This window comes from Ascidiella aspersa, chromosome 8 (genome assembly GCF_963924565.1).
Source record: "Ascidiella aspersa chromosome 8, kaAscAspe10.2, whole genome shotgun sequence".
NCBI classification, from domain to species: Eukaryota; Metazoa; Chordata; class Ascidiacea; order Phlebobranchia; family Ascidiidae; genus Ascidiella; species Ascidiella aspersa.
The window spans coordinates 390,074-412,062 of record NC_139454.1 but is presented as its reverse complement, the minus strand read 5'-3'; the positions used below and the strand labels follow the sequence as shown (position 1 = coordinate 412,062).

General features: G+C 37.1%; 2 protein-coding genes across 2 annotated transcripts in view; one reads left to right on the top strand and one right to left on the bottom strand.

Moving 5' to 3' along the window:
• The window catches only part of LOC146134744 (arginine--tRNA ligase, cytoplasmic-like), a 68,530-nt gene extending 52,532 nt beyond the window's left edge, over positions 1–15,998 (top strand). The window contains exon 15 of the transcript XR_014501632.1: positions 15,985–15,998. The gene's annotated coding sequence lies outside the window, so the exon portion shown is untranslated. The remainder of the gene's footprint in view (positions 1–15,984) is intronic.
• Positions 1,112–21,583, bottom strand: LOC146134743 (NACHT, LRR and PYD domains-containing protein 14-like). The gene is made up of 7 exons (XM_083395611.1): positions 21,524–21,583; positions 19,317–19,593; positions 6,085–7,865; positions 3,187–3,339; positions 2,739–2,900; positions 2,114–2,275; positions 1,112–1,126 (listed from the first exon to the last, which is right to left on the bottom strand). Exons 1-7 carry the CDS (start codon positions 21,581–21,583, stop codon positions 1,112–1,114), a joined length of 2,610 nt encoding a protein of 869 aa, XP_083251737.1.
• Positions 21,584–21,989: the final 406 nt, after the last annotated feature.

Genomic DNA, 21,989 nt, shown 5'->3' with positions numbered 1-21,989 from the left:
TCTTCAGACGAAGCTTGGTGGCTAACCTTTTGTTGACAAAGTTTTCGGAAGCCCCGGAGTCGATCAAAACTTGGACCGGAGTGGATTGTAAAGTCGCATCGACTAACGCAGGACCCAGACAGGAAGGAGCACCGGCCAGAAACGAGGGCGGAAGATGACCAGAAATCATGGAAGAACCAACGGCGGTCGGAGACGCGGGTCGTGAATTCACCCGGCGGGAGGAATACGAAGAACGACTCTGGCAGATTCGTGAAAAGTGTCCCTTTTTTCCACATTGGTAACAAGTAGCGTTACGGGCAGGACAGGTCGCGCGGCTGCTGTGCTGTCCACCACCGCAGAAATAGCACAAGTTACCTTTGGCTTTTAAGCTTCTGTCAGCCGTTGCCAGAGAAATAGACTCGGAAGAAGTGGCGGAACTTCCATTCCCGTCGCTTTCCAGCTCTTTAAAGGCGGGAACAGACGCCATAGAAGGAATTGTCTTGCCCATCAAAACAGACTGCTGCTGCGCTTTGGACAGGCTTTCAGCAAGCTGAGAAGCCTTAGTTAAATCAAGATCTTCTATTTCCAAGAGACGTTGACGGATGAACGGAGCCGAAAGACCGTTTATAAACGCATCTCTGGTAAGATCGTCTTTGTATTGATGAGCCGATACTGGAAGAAAAGTACAATCCTTCGCTAAAAGTTTAAGTTCCCGCAAATACTCCGCGAGTGTCTCGTCGGGGCCTTGATGACGACTTACAAGTAGATAGCGAGCGAATACGTTATTTTTCTTCTTCACGTACATTTGTTTTAATGTACTGACGATTTCTTCGAAGGAGTCAACATCCTCTACATAAGAGAATATATCCGGAGATAAACAGTTGACTATGAAGCGCTTCCTGTTTGCAGCGGAAGTGGTGTTATCGCCTTCGTCGAGATGGTCGACAAAGTCGTTAACGGAGCGTAACCAATACGCGAAGTGTCGAGCAGCATTAGGAGCTTCGGGCTTGATCGTCAAAGTTTTAGGCCGCAAAAGTTGTCGGTTTTCCATCATGGAAAATGTTGTTGATTAAATTGAAGTAACTAACAATAAACGTCGTCCAGTTCGTTTACTATAGCTTTAATCAACAATTTACAACATAGAGTGCTGTAACAAAAAGAACGTTATTAGTAACGAATATAAAAGAGTACCCAATAAGAGAAACTGGCAAAGACTGACGAAGCACAGTAAAGCTACACGAGTTATAAAGGGAAGGGAAGAATGTAACAAGACGCGGGACGTATAATGATAATTACGGAGAGAGGCAAGGAAAAGAAAGGAGAAACGCACAGAAGCAGATAGCATAGAAATCAGAGTCAACAATAGAAACATAAATCATTACACACAAGGAGGTTTAGACAACAGAAATAAACAAGGGGCAACAAATCCATCTGCATAAACACAAGGAGGTTTACACAACAGAAATAAACAAGGGCCAACAAATCCATCTGCATAAACACAAGGAGGTTTACACAACAGAAATAAACAAGGGGCAACAAATCCATCTGCATAAACACAAGGAGGTTTAGACAACAGAAATAAACAAGGGTCAACAAATCCATCTGCATAAACACAAGGAGGTTTACACAACAGAAATAAACAAGGGGCAACAAATCCATCTGCATAAACACAAGGAGGTTTACACAACAGAAATAAACAAGGGGCAACAAATCCATCTGCATAAACACAAGGAGGTTTAGACAACAGAAATAAACAAGGGTCAACAATATTGCCTTCTGGTTTATTTCGTTGCTCAAATCCTTGTTAATGGTTTGTGTTATTGAAAGTCCCAAACAGGGGCCAAAGCATTTTAACAAGGAAAAATATAATAGAAAAAATATTGGAAAATATTCTAAAAATACTGAGTTGTAAACAAATTGTGTATTTGTATAAAATAAACACGATGCTGCATCGTTCAACGACATTTCAATAAAAATATGAAACTGTAAATTGTGGTTTGGGTCGTTAATTATCCGCAGCCCCAGGGACCTTTATCACTCTATTCGTCCCTGGTCTGACAGAGGACGACCATTGCATAAAAATGTCGGGTTGGGCAATCAAGAGGTTCGAAGCCTCAGTGCTTTGTTAACTCACGGGATGTTGTCGTTGTTTGATGCTGCTCGCCAACACCGGGAGATGGTCGGATGTGAGTCCGCATCGCGCGAGTTGAAGCCTCTCGATGTAGGGGATGCACCCGGATAGCAGCTTCACCCCAGCTTCATCCAGATTGTTGCCGCTCAAGTTAAGAAGTTCAATCTACATGCAACAAAGTAGATGAAGTTGTACCAGTTGGTTGTCTGGGGTGACTGTATGTTACGTCACAGTACAAAAGTATTAGTGGTACTACACTAACTTCGAAATTCTAAACCCAAACAGGGGCAAACAACCGGTGCCAAAACTAGGAGGCCTAAACAGTGGCACCGAATCGACCGATGCCAGGCCTTTGCCCCCAAATCAACCCCCGCCCTACAGTTTGACATGTCATTTGGACTTTAGATCTAAATCTGAATAATTTATTACTTTTCCACCAGGTTCAGGTATTATTTCGTCACAGCTATTACAGTATTTGGTTTTATTATGTTGTTGGTCGTAAAAGTGCGCTGTTACAGATAATTCTGCTTTCTATAGTGTTGCTTAGTAAGTTTTATTGTGGGTTTCACTGGTATTAGATCGGTGTCGATAATATCACACATTATTACTATACTTTGTTGAAACTCACGGGATGTTGTCGTTGTTCGATGCTGCTCGCCAACACCAGGAGATGGTCGGATGTGAGTCCGCATCGCCTGAGAAAAAGCATCTCGATGTAGGGGATGCACCCGGATAGCAGCTTCACCCCAGCTTCATCCAGATTGTTGTCGCTCAAATCAAGAAACTCGATCTACATGCAACAAAGTATATGAAGTTGTACCAGTTGGTTGTGTGGGGAAGACTGTATGTTACGTCATAGTATGCAAGTGGCGTAACTGGAATTACAGGTTTCACATATCAACATTGTCACCTGCATCTAATATAATAGTGAATGGCTTGGTGTTTACCATGTTGATACTTTTGTGTTTTTTTATTACTTTAGAAAGAAATTATTTACTCTCAAATAATTCATGCTCTGTCATAACACACACAGCTTATCAATTCAATTATTATGTGTGATATATGTAATTTAGTACCGGTTGTGTTTTCCTTTGCAAGTTTTCGCAGATAAGTTTGATGTCGTCGACAGAAAGGTTGCTGTTCCAGATCGTCAATTCTTGCATCTGTGGAACCATCGGTGCTAGAATTGCAATGCTGATGGTGGCCTCAGCTACGTGGAACTTGCGAATCTGAAATATAGCAGAGTGTGAAAACCCATGTGATAGATTAGACTTATTAGGCGCGCTAAATCAAACGTTTTCATCAAGGGCGGGATTTCGCACCAAGATTGACTTGATTACTCTAAGTCAAAGAAAACCCTTAAATTCATTTTCCATAATACAAACTGAGCTTATGAAACTGACGTTTAGTGTAAATTAAGTTTAAAATTGAGCTTAGATTTGTACCCGATAAAGTTTCGTTAATGATCTATTAGTCATCTTGTTTACGGATTATTAGGAAGATATGCCGTGTGCTGGATGAATTAAACTGGTGGGCCCAACCTGACCCACATACCATAGTTTGGTAACCCCTGGTATAAGGCAATCGTATTTTACCTATGCATGTTATAAGTCATGCTGAGAGGTAGTAAAAAAACACTGTAGGCTACTTTGCCGGAAAAGTTTTCATACAAAAATAAATGAGGTTCACTATTCGATTGCAAGCTATATCTAACACTTGGCATCAGGTATCGTCTCCAAATCGATATTATCGGACATAGTTAATCAAAACGGGCGTCATAAATGTGAAGTAATCAACGCTTCTGTCATTCGTTGGTTGCCAAGTTTTAAATAAGGTTTTGCAAAAATCCGCAAATTAATTTTAGTCACTCAGCCATGTTCAGTTTTTATACTGGAACATTACATCAAATATTTGAAAATTTATTTATTTTGCTATTTAAGCTTAGTAATGACGTTATTGGGTATGGGACCGGGTCGCGGTACTTTTGACCAAAACATCAAGTAATAAATAAGGTAATCCTTCTTACAAAGTGAAAAAACTGTAAAGTTCGCTATTCTTTGATTTAGGAATGTTTTCTTGAAATGTAGTGGAAAGCGGGACAAAACAGATCCTCACTTTTCTCGTTAACGAAGCCAGCGTCAATATTTGTTCGCTGAACAATGACTATCGGCGAAAAACCGTTTGTGGCCAAAAATTAGGCAGATTCGATCTGGCACAAACCAGGGAGGGGAGAAAATGTGTTTGGGGGATATTGATATAAGGATAGCTCAGTTAAAAGATGCGTTTATTACTAAAGTTCAAGTAAAGGCAAAGTTACTTTTTGCTAAATAATTTGTAGGTAAGGGTCTGTTTATTAATCTAAAACAGTCGGCATTTTAATTTGAAAATTTTTTAAGAAATCAGGTTTTAATGCGATAGATATTGTTGGGGCAAAACAGACCCCTCCCAAGTTAATCCGTTATTACTAGAGTATGACTGAAACTTATAATTGCCCTGTTTGTAACTTTGATTAGCCTTTCAGTAAAACATTTTGGAAATTGAATAAAATTAAATAATAAATCATTATTTTATATGTTTAGATTAGTTTTGTAGGAAGGGCAAACAATCAGAAATTTACCAAGATCTCTTGTAAAAAAGCTCGATTGCTATTTGTTTTAATATTTATGAGTTGGTATACATTAAGATAAATATATAGGCAGTTTACGTACGGCCTTTTTATAACCATGTAACTTATATATATAGTTGCAATGATACTTAGGATAGTGCTATTGTGGTTTTCTTGTATGTTTTGTCCTACTTGACCCACCTGTCTCTCTAGAAATATCGAAATTTTATCAATCATTTTTCTGTAATCCCATAAGAAAATGCTGCAACATTTGTTAACTATTTAGCTTCTTAATTTTCGTGGGAATTCGTATTTGGAAATCGCCCAAAAACCTTGAATTACCACCCCAAGACAATAACACTTACAACGACGCAGCAGCAAACTTTTGCATCAAATTAGCATTATATTACAAAACGACCCCCTTGTGCATTTTGCAACGATCGGGATTGCGTTTGTGACCCGCGCGATGAAAAGGTTCACCATCCCTGCCCTATACCATTACTTAAATTATGACGTCATGTTGTGACGTAACTTGTGACAATATCTCTGAAAATTTCTACTCGTCACTTGAACACAAATCCTTGATCCGGCATTTCCACACAACAAATCATTTAAATTAAATTTTTTAAGTGGGGTCCGTTTTGCCCCGTTTAAAAATCGACAACAAAAGTTAATTTATTCAGGAGGTATGCTTCTTTCAGTTGTTTTTTTAGCATAGGAGTAACTTTCAGTAAGACGTTTCAGTTAATACGCTACTCATACAAAAATATTTTGTGAAACTCGAAATATAGCATTTAATCCTTAAGGGATCCGTTTTGCCCCGCCTTCCCCTACGATAAGTTGGCTAACTGTGACTGTCGTGCGAGTTTTAAAGTCGCCAATTTTATGTAATGATAGTCACCACAAAATTATTCTCTATAAGCATATCCTAAGACCACGTGTTTAGTGTGTAATTGAGACAACTTTTTTAACTCCACCGCAGCTTGTATTTTAGCTTACTTAATTGGCACACTGTTCAGCGCAGATGTTGTGCTAATCGTGACATAAAACACCCCGAAAAAACGTTCTTCGTTTAGTATTGCACGTGGCGAGGAGTGTTGACGACGCACCTGTTCGCTTTGCGTCTAAATCTTTGCTTTTGCTGGGCGTTTATTGGCGAATTCTAATTAGCTTTTTCCTATTGACGTCAGACCGATTGATTTTGGCAACACTTACCCAAATCTTGGTTTAAATAATCTAAGCAATAAATAGAAATGCTAAAAATGATCCAAGCAAGTTTAGATTCTGTAATTTGTACAAACAATGCTAAAAACAATATGATCGACAAAATACAATATTTTATACTTTATATATTTATTAAATAACCAACCGTGTGTTGTGTTTCAGCAACGGTCTCGATCAGCATCGTCAATCCATCCCCGATGAACTCGGCTTGTTCCCCGAAAGCTCCAACGTTGATGGTGATTGGATGGTCGGTGGCGCGAAGCACGTGACAGAGACTTGCCACGTGGTTGGAAAGAATCGTGCGCAAAAGCAAAATCATGTCCGGGAAAACTTCCACCACTGATCTTGTGATGTCATTAAGCATAGACTCGTGGGCGAGACTGCACAGCGTGAACAACCTCTTGTCGTCTGGACGAGCTTTGAACTCACTGTATTTTGCATGAGCCTCTTCATCCAACTCAAACAATGAAGCGAGTGAAACTGGGAAATCCTTCACAGATGTTTGGGCGAAATCTTTGGTCATGGAAACAAGCAGATCCTTGAGCAAGCCTCTCTTGGTGGAAATATCAGCTGAAGAGATTGGAAACAGCGCGTTTAGCTTGCTTTGGAGTTTCGGATTGAGCAGACCGAAGAGAAATTGAAGAACCATTTCCCAATCGACACTTTTCAAGTTTTTCAGTAGCTCTTTAAACCGTTTCATGGGGGTGTCAAACATAATCTTGAGTGCTGAGAAGAACTCTTGCAGGAGCTTGTGATTGAACAAAATTGTTCTGTCTCCTTCCAAGATTTTAAGGCTGATATCACTGGACTGACCTTGAACTTTGAGAAAATCCCCTAAACCTTTTGTTTCAAGACCAACGTTGGTGAAATCTTGTGCTTCAAAGGTGACTTTCTTGTTAAGCATTCCATACAAAGCTAAATCAGAGAGCTTGCGAAGTACCTTTTCGTCTTTCTTGAAGTGAGGTGAGCGAATGTAGTCGTTCAGAAACGATGTGAACACATCAGTAGTAGTAAATGCACCACCATCTAATTCATGCTTTAGAATGTATTTTGGAATTGCTTTGGCAAATAATGGAATGAAGCTTAATGCATTGGCTGCTGGATTTTGGTTGAGAACCTCTTTCACTTTTTCGTATTTCTCCTGACTTTGGCAAATTTCCTTGAAAAGCAAATCCTGTGAATTTTCGCCGAGACCAAGTACCTCAAGTGGGAAGTGTGACTTGCAGTCTGGGTTCAACTGGAGATATGCTTCCGGTCGTGTAATAAGATACTTGAAAGCATTGCCAAGAACGTCAGACCGCAAAAGGTTTTGGAGAATGACTTCTGGTTTTGGTCTTTCGTACAAACCAATGACTGGTGCTTTCATTGAAAGATTGAAACCTGTTTCATCCATTGAATCCATGATGATCAACACATTATTGGATTTGGAGATTCTTTCCAGAATTTTATTGTCTGTTTCCACATCATATTTCCAGTTGGAGTTGAATAGCTTTATAAGGAACTCAAAAACACTCATTTCTTTGCTGTTGTCTAACGATGGCAGGTTTACATAGAAGATGTAGCCAGATTCAGGTTGAGTATCACACCCATATTGCAGAATTTGTATCCCTAAGGTGGTTTTGCCATAACCAGCTCCTCCAAAAATAACAATGAAGTTGCCATATTTTGCAATGAAATGAACTTTCGCTGCCTGGTCGCTGAACTTAGATTCGGCTTCTTTGATTGCATTTTCTTTTGCAGCCTGACAGAATTCATACACCTCAAAAAAAGTAACATTTTTCTCATTGCCTCTATAGACCAACATTGCGTTAAAACCTTCTTCTTCAACATTCTTCCTGTTAATGACCAGGAGTTTAACCAAGATTGTTTCTTGAGATTTGACTTTGATGTTGGCCTCTTTTTTCTGGTTCTCTCGCAAAGCTGCATCTGAGAATTAAAAAAACTCGACTAAAGTGGAGAACTTTGACTGAAACTCAACACTTAAAAAACAGATAAAGTGTCAATCAAACTGAACTTTAAGTCATGCACAACCAAGCAGATGTCTGCAAAAGCACAACTTCAAGAAACAACACAAAATAAGGAAACGCAGCTATGGTGACAATTACGAAACAGTGAGCAGCATTTCAAACCACTGGTCTACTATAATGAGTGAAATGAAAAGGTTGTTTGCAATACACCTTTTTCAAAGCTTTAGATTTTAATTAATCATTTCTTTTCCAGAAAGTCTGTGTTACAATAACTTGGAAGGCACCTCTACATAGAACAGGGGTCGGGAACCTTTAGCTTGCGAGCCATATATGGCTCTAGTGATGAAAGAATCTTTCTTGCAGATAAATCATTTCACAGCATGATCTGAAATTGCAAGCGGCTAACGACCGCTTTCCTCACTTTATATTTCCTTTTTATTGCCCAAATTATCAAATTTTTGGAGCTTTGCGCGAATTTCTTTATATACGAAAGGCCCTGTTCTTTCAACAGAACTCCGTAACCAAAGCTGTGCAAAAATTGTTGGTGCATATTATGTTTTGTCCTTTAAACGAGAACCAAATAAACGGCCCTGAACAATTTATAGTATTTGCGAGATGTTAAAAGTATTATACGTCTCTCAAATCAAGAATATTTTACTTTCATGACTCCCTTCTAGCTAAAAAGGTTCCCGACCTCTGAAATAGAACAAAAACTAACATCAAGGAAAGTTCTTTCGACATTTGAGGGTGTTAGAAAAATTTACCACAGCAATAGACACTTTAAACCTTTACACTTGCTTATATGCAAATTACAAACAAACTTCCGCGGTGAAACCATTCAAATAAATTTTGATTCTCCAAATACATGAATAAACAGCAGTATTTCGATTAAAAAATCTGAGAGTTTTTATCTTTCAGACCCCATATTCTACTTTTTGAAAAGTACACCTTTTCAGCTTGTGTTCGCTAAAGTTGCTGTGGGCAAATGTTTTCCTTTTCTAGAATGCAGATTTTTATTATGCGATTAACCGGTTAGGTTAAAGTACAATTATCCAGATATATCTGTTATCCAAATACTAAAAGCTCTTAATATCCAAATGAACCCTACTTTGAACATCTCTAGCCGACAAATTGGGGCCTTGTAATGGTTTAATGAGTTGAACAAAAGTTTAAAATAAATCAAACACAGAAAAGTTTAAATCTGAGTCAACATACAATGTTAATATTACATTTCAAACTGGATTTGAGAGATGACAGAAAAGAGACTGCAGTTCTATAAAGCAGGGATCGGCAAAGTGTGGACTGACAAATGCAAATCATCCGGCCTGCCTCTTTTCAAAACCAAGCACAGGTTTAGACCAGACATCACATTTAACGGCTATTATGCAATCCTAGAAACAATTCATCCAAATAACTTCTCCACTCTGGACGACCACAACAATGCAATGAACACATCGATATCATGTGACTAGATTGCCCGGAGGCTTCAGGTCCAAAACACAAAAAATAACTGTTAGAACTGTGTCAGAACTGTTGCAACCTGGTATGTCCGCTAAACTAACCAGTGAAACAATACACAAGTTGGTGTCCACTGTCAAAATATACAAAAACGCATATTTACATAAAAACATGAGAATATAAAATATTTTATGTAATTTGAGTGTTTGTGAAATATTTAGCAAAATAAATGTTCCTTAAAGCAAACGCCAAGAAATAAATAAAAATACAATGGTGGTAATATTACTTGTTGGTGCTCAGTGGCATGGTGGGGTTGGTAGCTGGGCACACTATATATTAGAAAACTGATAACATTAAGCCATTTACCTATTGCCTTGCCATGTATGAAGGGTAATTGTCAAGTTATAAAATTGTTTTTATAGAAAGTGTGTTGCGATTTTGTAGTGTGCCACAAACGTTCAAGACCCACTGCGTTAAAGCCTCAATTCTCACAACTGGTCACCCAAAAAAATATTGTTCTATCACAAATCAACAACAGAAGTCGATTTGATACAGAAAAATATTTCAAATGTGACGGATATTTATTTCGGTGACTGAGCCAAAATTCGGAGTTCAACGAAAGATTTCGTAATTTGTCGAACTCGGCAATTACAGAGGTTAAGAGTCACTGCTACAATATGGCTACCATATTTTCAGCACCAAAAAAGAGGACATTTTTTGCCAGCAATTAAAACGAAAGTAGAATTGTTACTTTTAAGTTTAATAATGTTTTATGCTGATTTTAGGGAGGTTTGGTTGTTTTGGGAATCTCGGATTAATTTTCGATAGGAAATTTTGTGTTGCTGGTTGACTCGAGCACAAATATTGATCTATTTGTTGCAAATTTTGCTGTTGGCGGCTACAAAGAGAGTTATAAGTCAAGGTTTACAAATGCTACTTTTCAAAGTGAATAATCACAAACCTTTGCTTCAATAATGGGCCTTTTTACATGTGAGGTTCGGTTGCAATTTCTCTGGTGCAATGTTTGTAATAACACCAAGAACAGGGGTGGGTAATTATTTTTAACCGCGGGCCGCACAAGAAACTTAAATATTGCGGCGGGCCGAGTCTAAAATAGGATCTCAATGACACGCAATATGACGTCATACTCTGACGCAATAAAACAAATAAGCTAACGAACTTGTTATTAGTCATAATTAAACAAAAAAATTGCGACTATATTGGTTTCAATTGAGCACAGATAAAAAAATACATTGCTTGATATTTTGGCGTTTATCAAGTTGCGGGAGCGTTGACCCAAAATTTAACATTAAAATAGCCTACGTAAAAAAAGTCGCACAAAAAAACCAAAATGCTTTTTTTTTTGCTTTTAAGGCTTTCATCGCTTTTATTTCTTATCTTACCACGTTTTCTGTTGACATTAATATAAAGTTGAGCAAGCTTTGCCACGTTTTCTCAATAATTAGGTTTTACCGACTTTCACAGAATGGACGAAAATGAATCAGGGAAAAAAGAATTAACACTCTAGGATTCGGAGTTGATTAATTATTGTACAGATCACGGTAACACATTTAAATAACTAGTTACCACTGCAGCAATGACGTCTTTTGATTGCTGGTAAACAATTTTTTAAAACCGGACAAGGAGTCTTTATTACGAGTTTCGAACATGAATTCGATTAACCTTATTATTTGGGTAGTGTTGAATGTATTTGCGCCTTAGTGTTTAAGGAAATAACTGGCGCTAAGAAATATTTTGCCTTAGTGGTGTTTAGCACAAATTGCCCTACACTAACTAATTAAATTCCTCGCCGAAGTCACTCGCCTGCACTCGCATAGGCGAGCTTTCCAAATTTAAGAATAATGTTATGAACTAGTCATTTTGAAATGAAGTCCGAGTCAAGTCATTTGCAAAAAGAAAAGTCCAAGTCAATAAATGCGTTACTTGCGGTACAACGGCCATATTGCAAAGACGATATAAATGGGGAGAAACACACAATGGCTTTAACTAAATTAGGTTGACAAAATGTGAACCGGTATAATGTTTCACAGGTTAGAAATCGCCGGTATTTCGTTCATATTTTAAAGACGGAATACTTTCGATAGAAGCGCAAAAGATATATAAATATTAAACTAAGTTTTTTAAACTTTCGTTGGAGCGCCACATTGCATAGGACGCTATTTGTCTGTAAAGATACCGAAAAATCGAATGGAACATACGAGAAAGACAGAAGAGATTCGCCCTAAGCGCGAAAACAGTTTCCGTTTTAGTTTTAAAACAGGCTTAAAATAGAGGTTGGCGGGGACATGACTTGATTTGTTGCTGGAAAAAGTGTTCGCGATAAAACCAAACATGTAGAAACCCTGCTAAAAAAATTACCCAGAAATATTTTATGTTTGGTGGGCCACTTGAATAATTAATTAATGAAAACATTAATGGTGAAGGGCACCTACTCAGAAAAACGTCGACAAGGTTTTTGGTAATTATTAAGAAATATGTTGCGTATGTACGTTTTCAAATCTGAATTATTTTGACTTTTAGCTTTCCTGCTGAGATTAAAACAAAAAAAATGCTCTTTTTGTGCTCAGTCCCAACAAAATAAAACCAGATACTAATTATGGCTTTAGAATGGCTACAAAAAATAACTAAATACATCTGCATTTTGTTCCCTTTTTGAACACAGCATCCAACAACCTTTCCACCAAACTACTCAGTGACCAGCCATAACAAGAATAAGAAAGACATTATAACTGCAATTGCAAAAACATTATAAAAAAATATTATTAGTGTGAGAAGTACATGATACTAGGAAAGCAAAATATTTCAGTACAACTTACAACAAAATAGAACAATTTTATGAAAAATGTGTGCAACTATACAGCGATAACAAAAACCATAAAATATCACAATTAAAGCAATTTAAAAGAGTTGGTAAGATATACAGTAATATTTTTTTTAAATATTTAAATAATTTGTTTAGTAACACGGTGGACAAGTGGTATTAAAGAAACAAATTAGTGTTTTACAAAATGCTAAAACCTAACAGTTTGGAAATAGCAACATCAGTGATAAGCAGCCAATGCCGTAAATGTACAATAAAAATATAAAAGTTCAAACAAGTGAAAGAATACGTTTGTGGTTGCCACTCAAATTACACAAAATATTTCATAATATCTTCTATTAAGCAAAACAACAGCTTCAGTTAAATTGCTTGCTTACAAGTTACAATAATCGAATAACATCACAATGTACTGCTGATAATAACAATATGACCATTATTTAGCATATATTTTTAATAAGAAAGATTGGGGTTATTTCGTTTTGATACGTAGAAAGTAACGCAAAACAAATTTAAACCATCTGCGAATTACGCACATTACAATCCGACCACAACGCACACTATTTGGGTTAGAATCCCTGAAAGTTTTAGTTTTATGAAACCACAACATCCAGCTCATTACCATAAAAATATAAATAAAACCAAGTTTGAATTTCGGAAGATGCTCTTTACCAGTACAACAAAGCAGCTAAATCGGTATATAAACATTAACGGATGTATGTGTACTGAGCAAGCCGGGTAAATAGTCAGGGGGAGCCTTCTAAGGCTATTTACCCGGCTAAAAATAAATTAAAACATAAGTTAAAAATTAATTGAAATAGCTTAAAATAACGACGTCATAATAGCGCGATTGTATGTTCACACGGATTCAGTCAGCACCCAATATGACAAATCATATTCTGGACGGGGTTTAAATGTTTTATTTGTACTTTTGTCGTCGTACAAAATGTTACAAACTTACCAACGAAAGGCACACAAACGCATGCATAAGTATGGTGGGCTCAAGTCAAAAATCCATGCTCATTATAAGTGGATATTCACCCTAAACTTCAAAGTATTCTATCGGCGTTCAGAATAATTGGAAAACACTTACAACCATAGGCGTAGCCAGGGGGGGCCTGAGGGGCCATAGCCCCCCAAAAACGTATAAATATTTTACTCTTAACACTTTTTTTTATAGAATTTGTGAGCAGTGCCACAAAAGTCGATCACAGGCATGCCACACCTTCAGTTGTCATGCATTGTTACGTCACAAACGATGTAGTTAATATTACATTTTGCTATACATTAATGTAGTGTCACTAAGTCAGTTTTTGCTGTTTGAATGTTTTTTTTTGGAAATGGAGTATTGCGTTAACACTCAGTCAGTTGATGCTCGAAACGGTTTGCTAACATTGTTTTTGTGTTCGTCACGGCAGTTAATACAATGACAAAAGCTAAACAAAAATTCTAACTTTTTGCCCCCCCCCAAAATTTTCGGTTGGCTACGCCACTGCTTACAACCCAATTTCATAAAGTAATAGAGAGTGTTTGCATATTAGAACGGAACCAGAACGTTGTTGTTGTGTAAGATATTAAGGAGGCTACCTGGAATGGAGCCGAAAAAAGAACGTTTAAGGGGTCCGCAAAAACTTCTAAATACACCTTCTGTAAATTAATTGACGCTTAAAAACTTACTTAATCACAATCTTGATAAGTGACAAAATCACATTGTAACTTGTTGTAAATCGCATTTAATGTGACGTAACACTTCCATTGTGATGTAACACTAATAGATTTCAAAATGAATTGTTACAGCTCACTTGAACTGGTTTTAATTTATGCTTTTATTAGCAAAGATTACATGTGTCTAGCAAAAACACAACCACGCATTTCAAGACTTGCTTCGGAAATGCAGCAGCAGAAATCTTATTAATATAAACGTATCATAGAGTAATTTCGTGTTGTCTGTTACTTTACTTAACATAAGGTGCACCAGGCAGATATGCCATGCCCCCCCCAAAAAATTTATAAATATTGTATTCTTAATAATAATTTGTTTTGTAGCTTTTATGAGCAGTACCACAACAGTCGATCACAGGCACACCACACCTTCAATTGTCATGCATTGTTACATCACAAACGATTTAGTTTTAATATAACGTTTGCTATATGTAGTTTTACTACTTTTAGACGGACTCCAGCCATAAGACAGAGAAGAGAACAACATCAATAAACACAATTCGGAATAAGGCCAAAATAGGAACAATACCTAATGGTACTAATAACGTCTAAATCGGAACAAACCCTAAAACCGTCGAAATAAGACCTAAAAGGTCAGAATCAGGCCTAAACTTTTTGCGGACGCAAGTGTGCAATGTGTCTGGTGGTCTCAAGGCAAAACACTTTAACTTATTTCTAGTTGTAGAAGATTATTAAGAACAAATATGTTGAACTTACCTTTTTCTTCAACTAGTTGTTCAAACCAGGCGATGTTAGGACCTACACGTTTGCAACAAAACAGTTTAAAATAAGCTTCAACAAACAGGCTTTTAATTTTGGAAAAAATGCTATGCTTATTTTGTAATAAAATATGCAATCGAAAATGTTTACTAATTTTAAATTATTTCTAAATAAAAAAGTTTTTAACTGAACAGTAAGTTTAACAATTACACCACACCACATTTTCTAAAACATCGCAGGGTCATTATTATTCACGATATGTAAAAATCTTAAAAAAATTAACTATTAAATTGCGGTAACCTAAACTTATGACAGTTGTAGCGAAGACATTCAGCAAAATAATTCGGCAGTTTTGGGTGATTAAGCAGGTTTGGGCTAGCTAGACAAGTGTTTTGTATAAAGCAGGTTTACAAAGGTTCAGAGTGTATGGCCTCCACAACTCCTTATTCTACCATGCTATAGTTTTAATGGATATTTGGCTTAGTTGATAAACCGACTGGCCGCCATTCTGTTCGAATAGCTAGAGTGAGGACAAAAGAATGAGAATGAGCTTCATATGCGAGTCTGTAGAGCAGGGGTCGGCAACCTACGGCCCGCCGACTCGTTGAAAAACTAAACACGAGTCTATTTCAAGTACCTTATCACTATTTTAACTACGTAAGTGCGAAAAATTTTCACAAAAGCTTAATATACACGGAACTAGACTAACTAAAACGGTTATCGCGTTTCCTTGAGGTAGTTTTATTACACTTTTTATATGTATAGTATGGATGTCGACGTGTGAACTCGAATTTAAAACCAAACAAACAATTATTTTTTGCACTTTGAGCCAACACTTTAATACCTCCTTAAATGTAATTAAACACGTTTTTAAGTACAATAAAAGATCCGAGGTCCGCCTGAAGTTGTTCTAACATTTTAATAGCACAATTTTGTGCGGCCCGCAAAGACCTTTTTGAGCTTGGTTTTGGCTCACGACTAGAAAAAGGTTGCCGACCCCTAGATAGAGGGTGATCTTGCAATACTCCAAATAGTAAGAGTTGCTTTATCCCTGACAGATAGACGAACGCCAAGCGTAGCGCAGTACAAGTTGTAACTTTAAGGTGGAAGGAAAATTGTAACGAATTCACAGTTGACAAAAGTTCAACCAGGAACGTGCAGTCAGGGGAGGGGGCAGTGCCTCACCTGCCAATATTTGGCAAAGCAAAAGTTTTATCAAAGTGATTGTTATCACAGGATAAATATTAGTTGTTAAAGTAGTTAAACATTGCACGTTTTTAGGTGCTTTAAGTGTGTTTCATTTTTTGTATTTCTGTGGCGATATTCATATCAAGCGTTCACGTTGTCAAAATCGTTGAAATACGCGAAGTGAGGCAGCGCCAAGCCGTCCCTCTCTTCAGATCACAAAAATGCCATACACTGCATTATGTGCGCCTTTTTCTTTCGCAAAATCGCCCATAAAATATAAGCTATAATTTGAAGCATGCCGCAATTATCACGTCACAGCTATGAAACCTTTCATCGTCCAGCTGGAATTCCAGCATTTACGTGGTAATGTTCAGTGTACACTGCACAGCAAGGTTGCCAATCGTATGTGAAATCCCCTACGGTAGGGATTTTTCTCCGATAATCGTACTTAGAAGGGAAAGTAGGGGATTTTCGTAAAAAAGAAAATGTTATTGAGTGTTGTTCCAAATTAACTGAAATTGGAATTTGTTATGTGAAACTCACAGCTGACTTTTGTAAGATTTAATCCCATACAGTAAATATAATATGATAGAATTCATCCTAATGCGACCACATAGGGATTTAACTAACTTGGGGGATCCAGCCTAACTAGAACCACTTTTTATTACTTTGCATGATTTTTGGTATAAAATTTACCCTTATTTTAAAATGCCATAGACTGACGGATTCCGCATTTTGCCCCACTGTTACCAATATAAACCTCATTCAAGGCATACGTCATACTCGGCAATCGATTTAAGACATTTCCGTCAATTGCCTTTTTGGTGTTTAGCCTGCTAAGTTCAAGGGCGAATTAAGGCGGGGGCTGAGGGGCTGCAGCCCCAAAAAAATAAATAAAAAATAAAAATAGGCCCACCGCAACAATTGATAAGACCAAAAAAGATATATTCTAGAGATTTCACCACAGACTCCAGCCATAAGACTGAGATAAAAGCATCAACGTTGGAATGAAACACAATTCGGAATAAGACCAAAATAGGACTAATACCTAATAGTATTACGCAATTATTCTTAAAATCCGTCGGAATAAGACTTAAAAGGTCAGAATCAAGCCTAAACAACACTTTATCGAACCTCTAACCCCACCCCTAAGTACATCGCTAACTCCCCTAATAAGTTCAACCCCAACCCATTTTCTAATCCCAACCATTACCCACCAATAACCCCAAACAGGACAAACAATCCAGTGCCAAACAGCGACGCTCTAACAGCACCGGTCAAAACTAGGGCGTCCAAACGTCGTTACCAAAACGGCCGATGCCAGACCAACGACCCCCGATTGTCCCATACCCTCTACCTACAGTTATAGGGATTATTTTACACATTTAGGCCTTATTCCAGGGGTTCCCAACCGGGGGTACCGGGGGAGATTGAACATCAAGGGGTACGAAGATCCTTGGGCCACGGAGCAGCTTTTCAAACATATTTTACAATATAGTTTTATTTTACAATTTTCAACCATATTAGGCTATATCATTAAGTGTTTGCGTTGAAAAAAAAAATTTTTACAAATACTTGTTATTTAGTAAGAAACCTCATTACTCATAACAATGCATTTTTTAACTGCAGATGATTCACGTGTCGCCTTGAGTATAATCGAACCACCGTTTGAGCGAATTTTATTAATGAAACAGCAACAAATATCTAACTGAGAAGTGACAAACAAAACAACTGGCATTTAATTTATTTCTGATTTTTTGAATTGTTTAGTAAAATACCAGTTTAACTTTTAATGGTGCTATAAAAGCAAAGTCATTTAGCACTATATATTTGAAAAATTTCATCAGAATTGTTTGGGGGTACGAAGAACGCTGACAAAGGGGTACAAGAAGCCAAAAAGGTTGGGCACCCCTGCCTTATTCGGATGATTTTACGACGTATTCCGGCAGATTTAGGCCTTATTCCAGGGGTTCCCAACCGGGGGTACCGGGGGAGATTGAACATCAAGGGGTACGAAGATCCTTGGGCCACGGAGCAGCTTTTCAAACATATTTTACAATATAGTGTTATTTTACCATTTTCAACCATATTAGGCTGTATCATTAAGTGTTTGCGTTGAAACAAATAATAATTATCTATAAACAATTGTTGTTATTTAGTAAGAAACCTCATTACTAATAACAATGCGTTTTTTAACTGCAGATGATTCACGTGTTGCCTTGAGTATAATTGAACCATCGTTTGAGCGAATTTTATCAATGAAACAACAACAAATATCTCACTGAGAAATGACAAACAAAATAATTGTCTTTTAATTTATTTCTGATTTTTTTTTTAATTGTTTAGTAAAATACCAGTTTAACTTTTAATGGTGCTATAAAAGCAAAGTCATTTAGCACTATATTTGAAAAATTCCATCAGAATTGTTTGGGGGTACGAAGAACGCTCTGACCTGACAAAGGGGTACAAGAAGCCAAAAAGGTTGGCACCCCTGCCTTATTCGGATGATTTTACGACGTATTCCGGCAGATTTAGGTCTTATTCAGACGATTTTGATCTTATGTTGTACTGGATATTGCTGCGTATTTGGCTTTATTATGTCTTAGGTCTTATGTTTGACTCAGCCAGATTGTTACAATACCTCAGTGTTAACGTCAGTAAAGTCGTCATATGGCCCACAGATCAACCCGCCAATATGTAGGGGAACTGTCAAGTGTGATGGGGGAAAATGAAAACTTAGAGTGGCAGCCCCGATGTACAGTGACTTCTTGCAGAAAGATTTAGTATCTAAGCTGAGGCTTGTTCCACATTTAAAAGGTTTGCATTGCAACTTTCAGAGGGATTGGCAGCCTACGTTTCTGCTTTCTCTTATTTATAAATTTTAAATAAATGTGAAAGCAACCTGCTAATTTTGTTTTTAGTACGATATCGTTTTGTGGTTGTTAAATAAAATTTATTTTAAACGTGACTTCAAAAGTTAGTGCCTCACCATCTAAGAACCTCACCGCACGCCACTGAGTTCAAATATATTCGACAGATCTATAAAATCACAAGTGCCACACAACCTAGCCGAGAACGATTTGGCGCCGGCAATAAGCGTTTGTTTTAATTGCTGGATCCGAGCGGGCTGTGTCCTTTATTAATAGTATAGTGGGGAAATTTTAAAATACTAAGCTGCAAACATCACAGGGACCACCAGCGCCTTTGCTAATATGCAATACTGTTGCTACTTCCGCACGAAAAAAGCAAATGTAAAGGATAATAGGCGCATAATAGAGATTCGCATATTGCTTGATGGCATTTATAATTGTAAACTCTAAAGAGAAACTGCTTTTTTTTCGATTTTGTAAGTTCACACTCCACAACATGGTAGGCTATACTTTGAATTGCGCTTTTAAATGAATAGATTTTCCCAAAACGGGCGAAACATACTCATAACAGAAGGAAGGTTATATCGGAAAACTTTTGCATTCGTTTCCTCACCTCGTGCAGTGACGTCATCTGCTTCAACAACGTTGCCAAGGTTACCGAAGTAGGCGTCACCCGCGACCATGTTTTGAACGTTGTACTCGTTACGCACTTCTGTCACTTCTGTGACGTTACGCACTTCTGTGACGTTGGTATTTTGCGTCACTTCTGTGACGTTGGTATTTTGCGTCACTTCTGTGACGTTGATATTTTGCGTCACTTCTGTGACGTTGATATTTTGCGTCACTTCTGTTACGTGAACTTCTGCTCCAGCGAAAATAGTTGCGTTGTTCTGTTGAGATGAAAAAATTAACATCAATGTAAAGCAATATGACCGAAATCTAAATAACGTTAACGTCAAAATAAGACTAAAAATAGGATTAATAGCTAATAGGCGGAACAAAGTCTTAATAAGATCTAAATCTAGGCTTGCTACTTTGTAGAAACGTAAATCCGGGACGCATATTGAAAACTGCAAATAAACTTAATGTAGACCTAATACAAAATAATTTAATGCAAGTAATTAACTTAACGGGGTTGCGGTTGTTTGATATTTTGTCAGCGGGTATTTTTCAGGGCCTTATTTAGAAGGTTAGTTTCTCTAAGTAATTTAAATTGTAACCGATAGTAATGTTCTGTATAATAAAAAAATGAGTCGGATAATGACTTTGTACAATTAAAGTAGGATGCGGCCCTCGTGAAAGCAGCAACAATATTAGGCCGTACATGTTGGCAAAGGCGTCCATAACAAATTCGTATTCCCTGAACCAAATCATTCTCAAGCATATTAAACAAAATGTAAGATTCCATCCAGATGGCCTCTCAAACTATTAAACATTGTGCTGTACTCTCCACCATTTGCTTGAACCGCGTGTTATTGCCGATGATTTAAAAAGGTAATTTACCATGTTACTAAAAAGTAATGTCAAGGATAGCGTAATATCCTGGCTTGAGTGCTAAATAGTGTGTAATGTCGTAAACATTTTAATTTTGTCTAAATAAAACATTTTAATTTCTTCAATCGTTAATTGTTACATATATGTTGGTCGTCCCTTGACTGTTTTTTTTCTTATTGTGCCTGAAACTAGCCTGTGTGTAAGCAGCATTTAATCGTATGGCGTGTTATAAATTATCGCGTCTAACTGCATAACTGTTAAATATCTAATAATTCGTCTTCGCAAAAGTAATATTTTACATTTTGTTGAAACAAAATTGCAAACAATGTGTGGTTATTTGAAATGAAACGACTAAATACCAAACGGCTAAGCACGTCAAACATATTTCACGTAACGAAAACCACTGACGTATATCGATAGAGAACCACTCACAAACGTAAAACCTTAAGTTGTAGCAGCCATTGCTCGCATTACGTTATATTCAGCAAACACGTAATCCTGGTACCATACTTCGTCCAACGTAAATGAAATCTCGTTTGAAACTGAAAATTGGTTACTATTAAAACCGCCGCATTAAATGCGAAATTTTGAGTTGGAAAACATTAAAACTTAAGTTGGAACCATTAAAACTTATTTATATTAAGGCAATCAGTGTGTTATAACTTCAATTTGATTTGTAATGCTGAAAACCAGCGACATTTATCGATCCAGAATTACTAACCAACGTTAAACTTTAGGTTTTAACAGCAATTGTTTAGACTTGCGTAGTATTCAAGCAAATAATACCGGCACCAAGCTGCGCCATACTTGAAAACAATCCTTGAAAAAAAAAATTGCTTAACGGTGACCGGTTTGCGACGGCGCTCTTTTACCTTCCACAAAAAGATATCTCCCAGCACCTTCGGGATAATATCCATTTACATTTTTTTACTCACCATACACAAGGAAGAAACTAGCCCCAGCAACCTCACCCCCAGAAAAATATTGCTTAAAACCCACTGGAAAATAATTAATTTATGTTAAAAAAAAAAATTTTGACAGCCTTACCAACCAAATAGTAAAAGTAAAAAGTGGTACTTAGTTTTGAGAAAGAATTGCTAATTGGCTAACTCAAGAGTTTTACATTTTTTATTTTTTTTTTTTGTAAATTTTAAATTGAAAAATCCGGGACAAATTGGTTAACCGGGCGGGACACCGGGACAAGTCCTTAAAACCGGGACGTATGGCAAGCCTACCTAAACCCAGAGTATTGTTGGTTTGTAAACCTCACTCTATGTTTCCACAAAGTTGTCACGAAATATTTTGTTTAAAGTTGAACAAACTCACCAAGTTAATATCTTGAACATTTTCAGCAATCTCCTGTTCCGCTTCGGCTGCTTCGGCCATTTTCACTCGCACAAGTTTAACTTTACACAAAGCTGCTCAAACAAGGCTTGGTATGTTTATGTAAAGTTTAACATATCACTACGTCACAATATATGACGTAATGCGTTTGGTATGTGACAAATAGATTTATGGAAATTAATTTAACGATTTTTAATTCAAACTGTCTGTTTACGATACAATGAAACTTGCTAACTTTAATTGCCAAATCTATAAACCTAAAGCTTCAGGTGGTGGTTATTTTATTTTTGTTACCCGCTAGCTGTCGCCCGTGAGTAAACAACAGTCTCATTTTGACGTCACAATTCAAGTAGGTTACAAATTAGCCAAAAAAGTAAAAAATAGAAATAAATGCGTTACACATTTGGACAGTTCGCAGAATTACTACAATCATTAAACAAACTTATTT

Coding starts and splice junctions, on each gene's coding strand:
- LOC146134743 (XM_083395611.1), bottom strand. CDS start 21,583: ATGGCCGAAGCAGCCGAAGCGGAACAGGAGATTGCTGAAAATGTTCAA. Junction 7,866..19,316: donor AGATGACGTCACTGCACGAG/GTGAGGAAACGA, acceptor TTTAATTCTCAG/ATGCAGCTTTGCGAGAGAAC. Junction 2,276..2,738: donor TCGAACAACGACAACATCCC/GTGAGTTTCAAC, acceptor TGTTGCATGTAG/ATTGAACTTCTTAACTTGAG.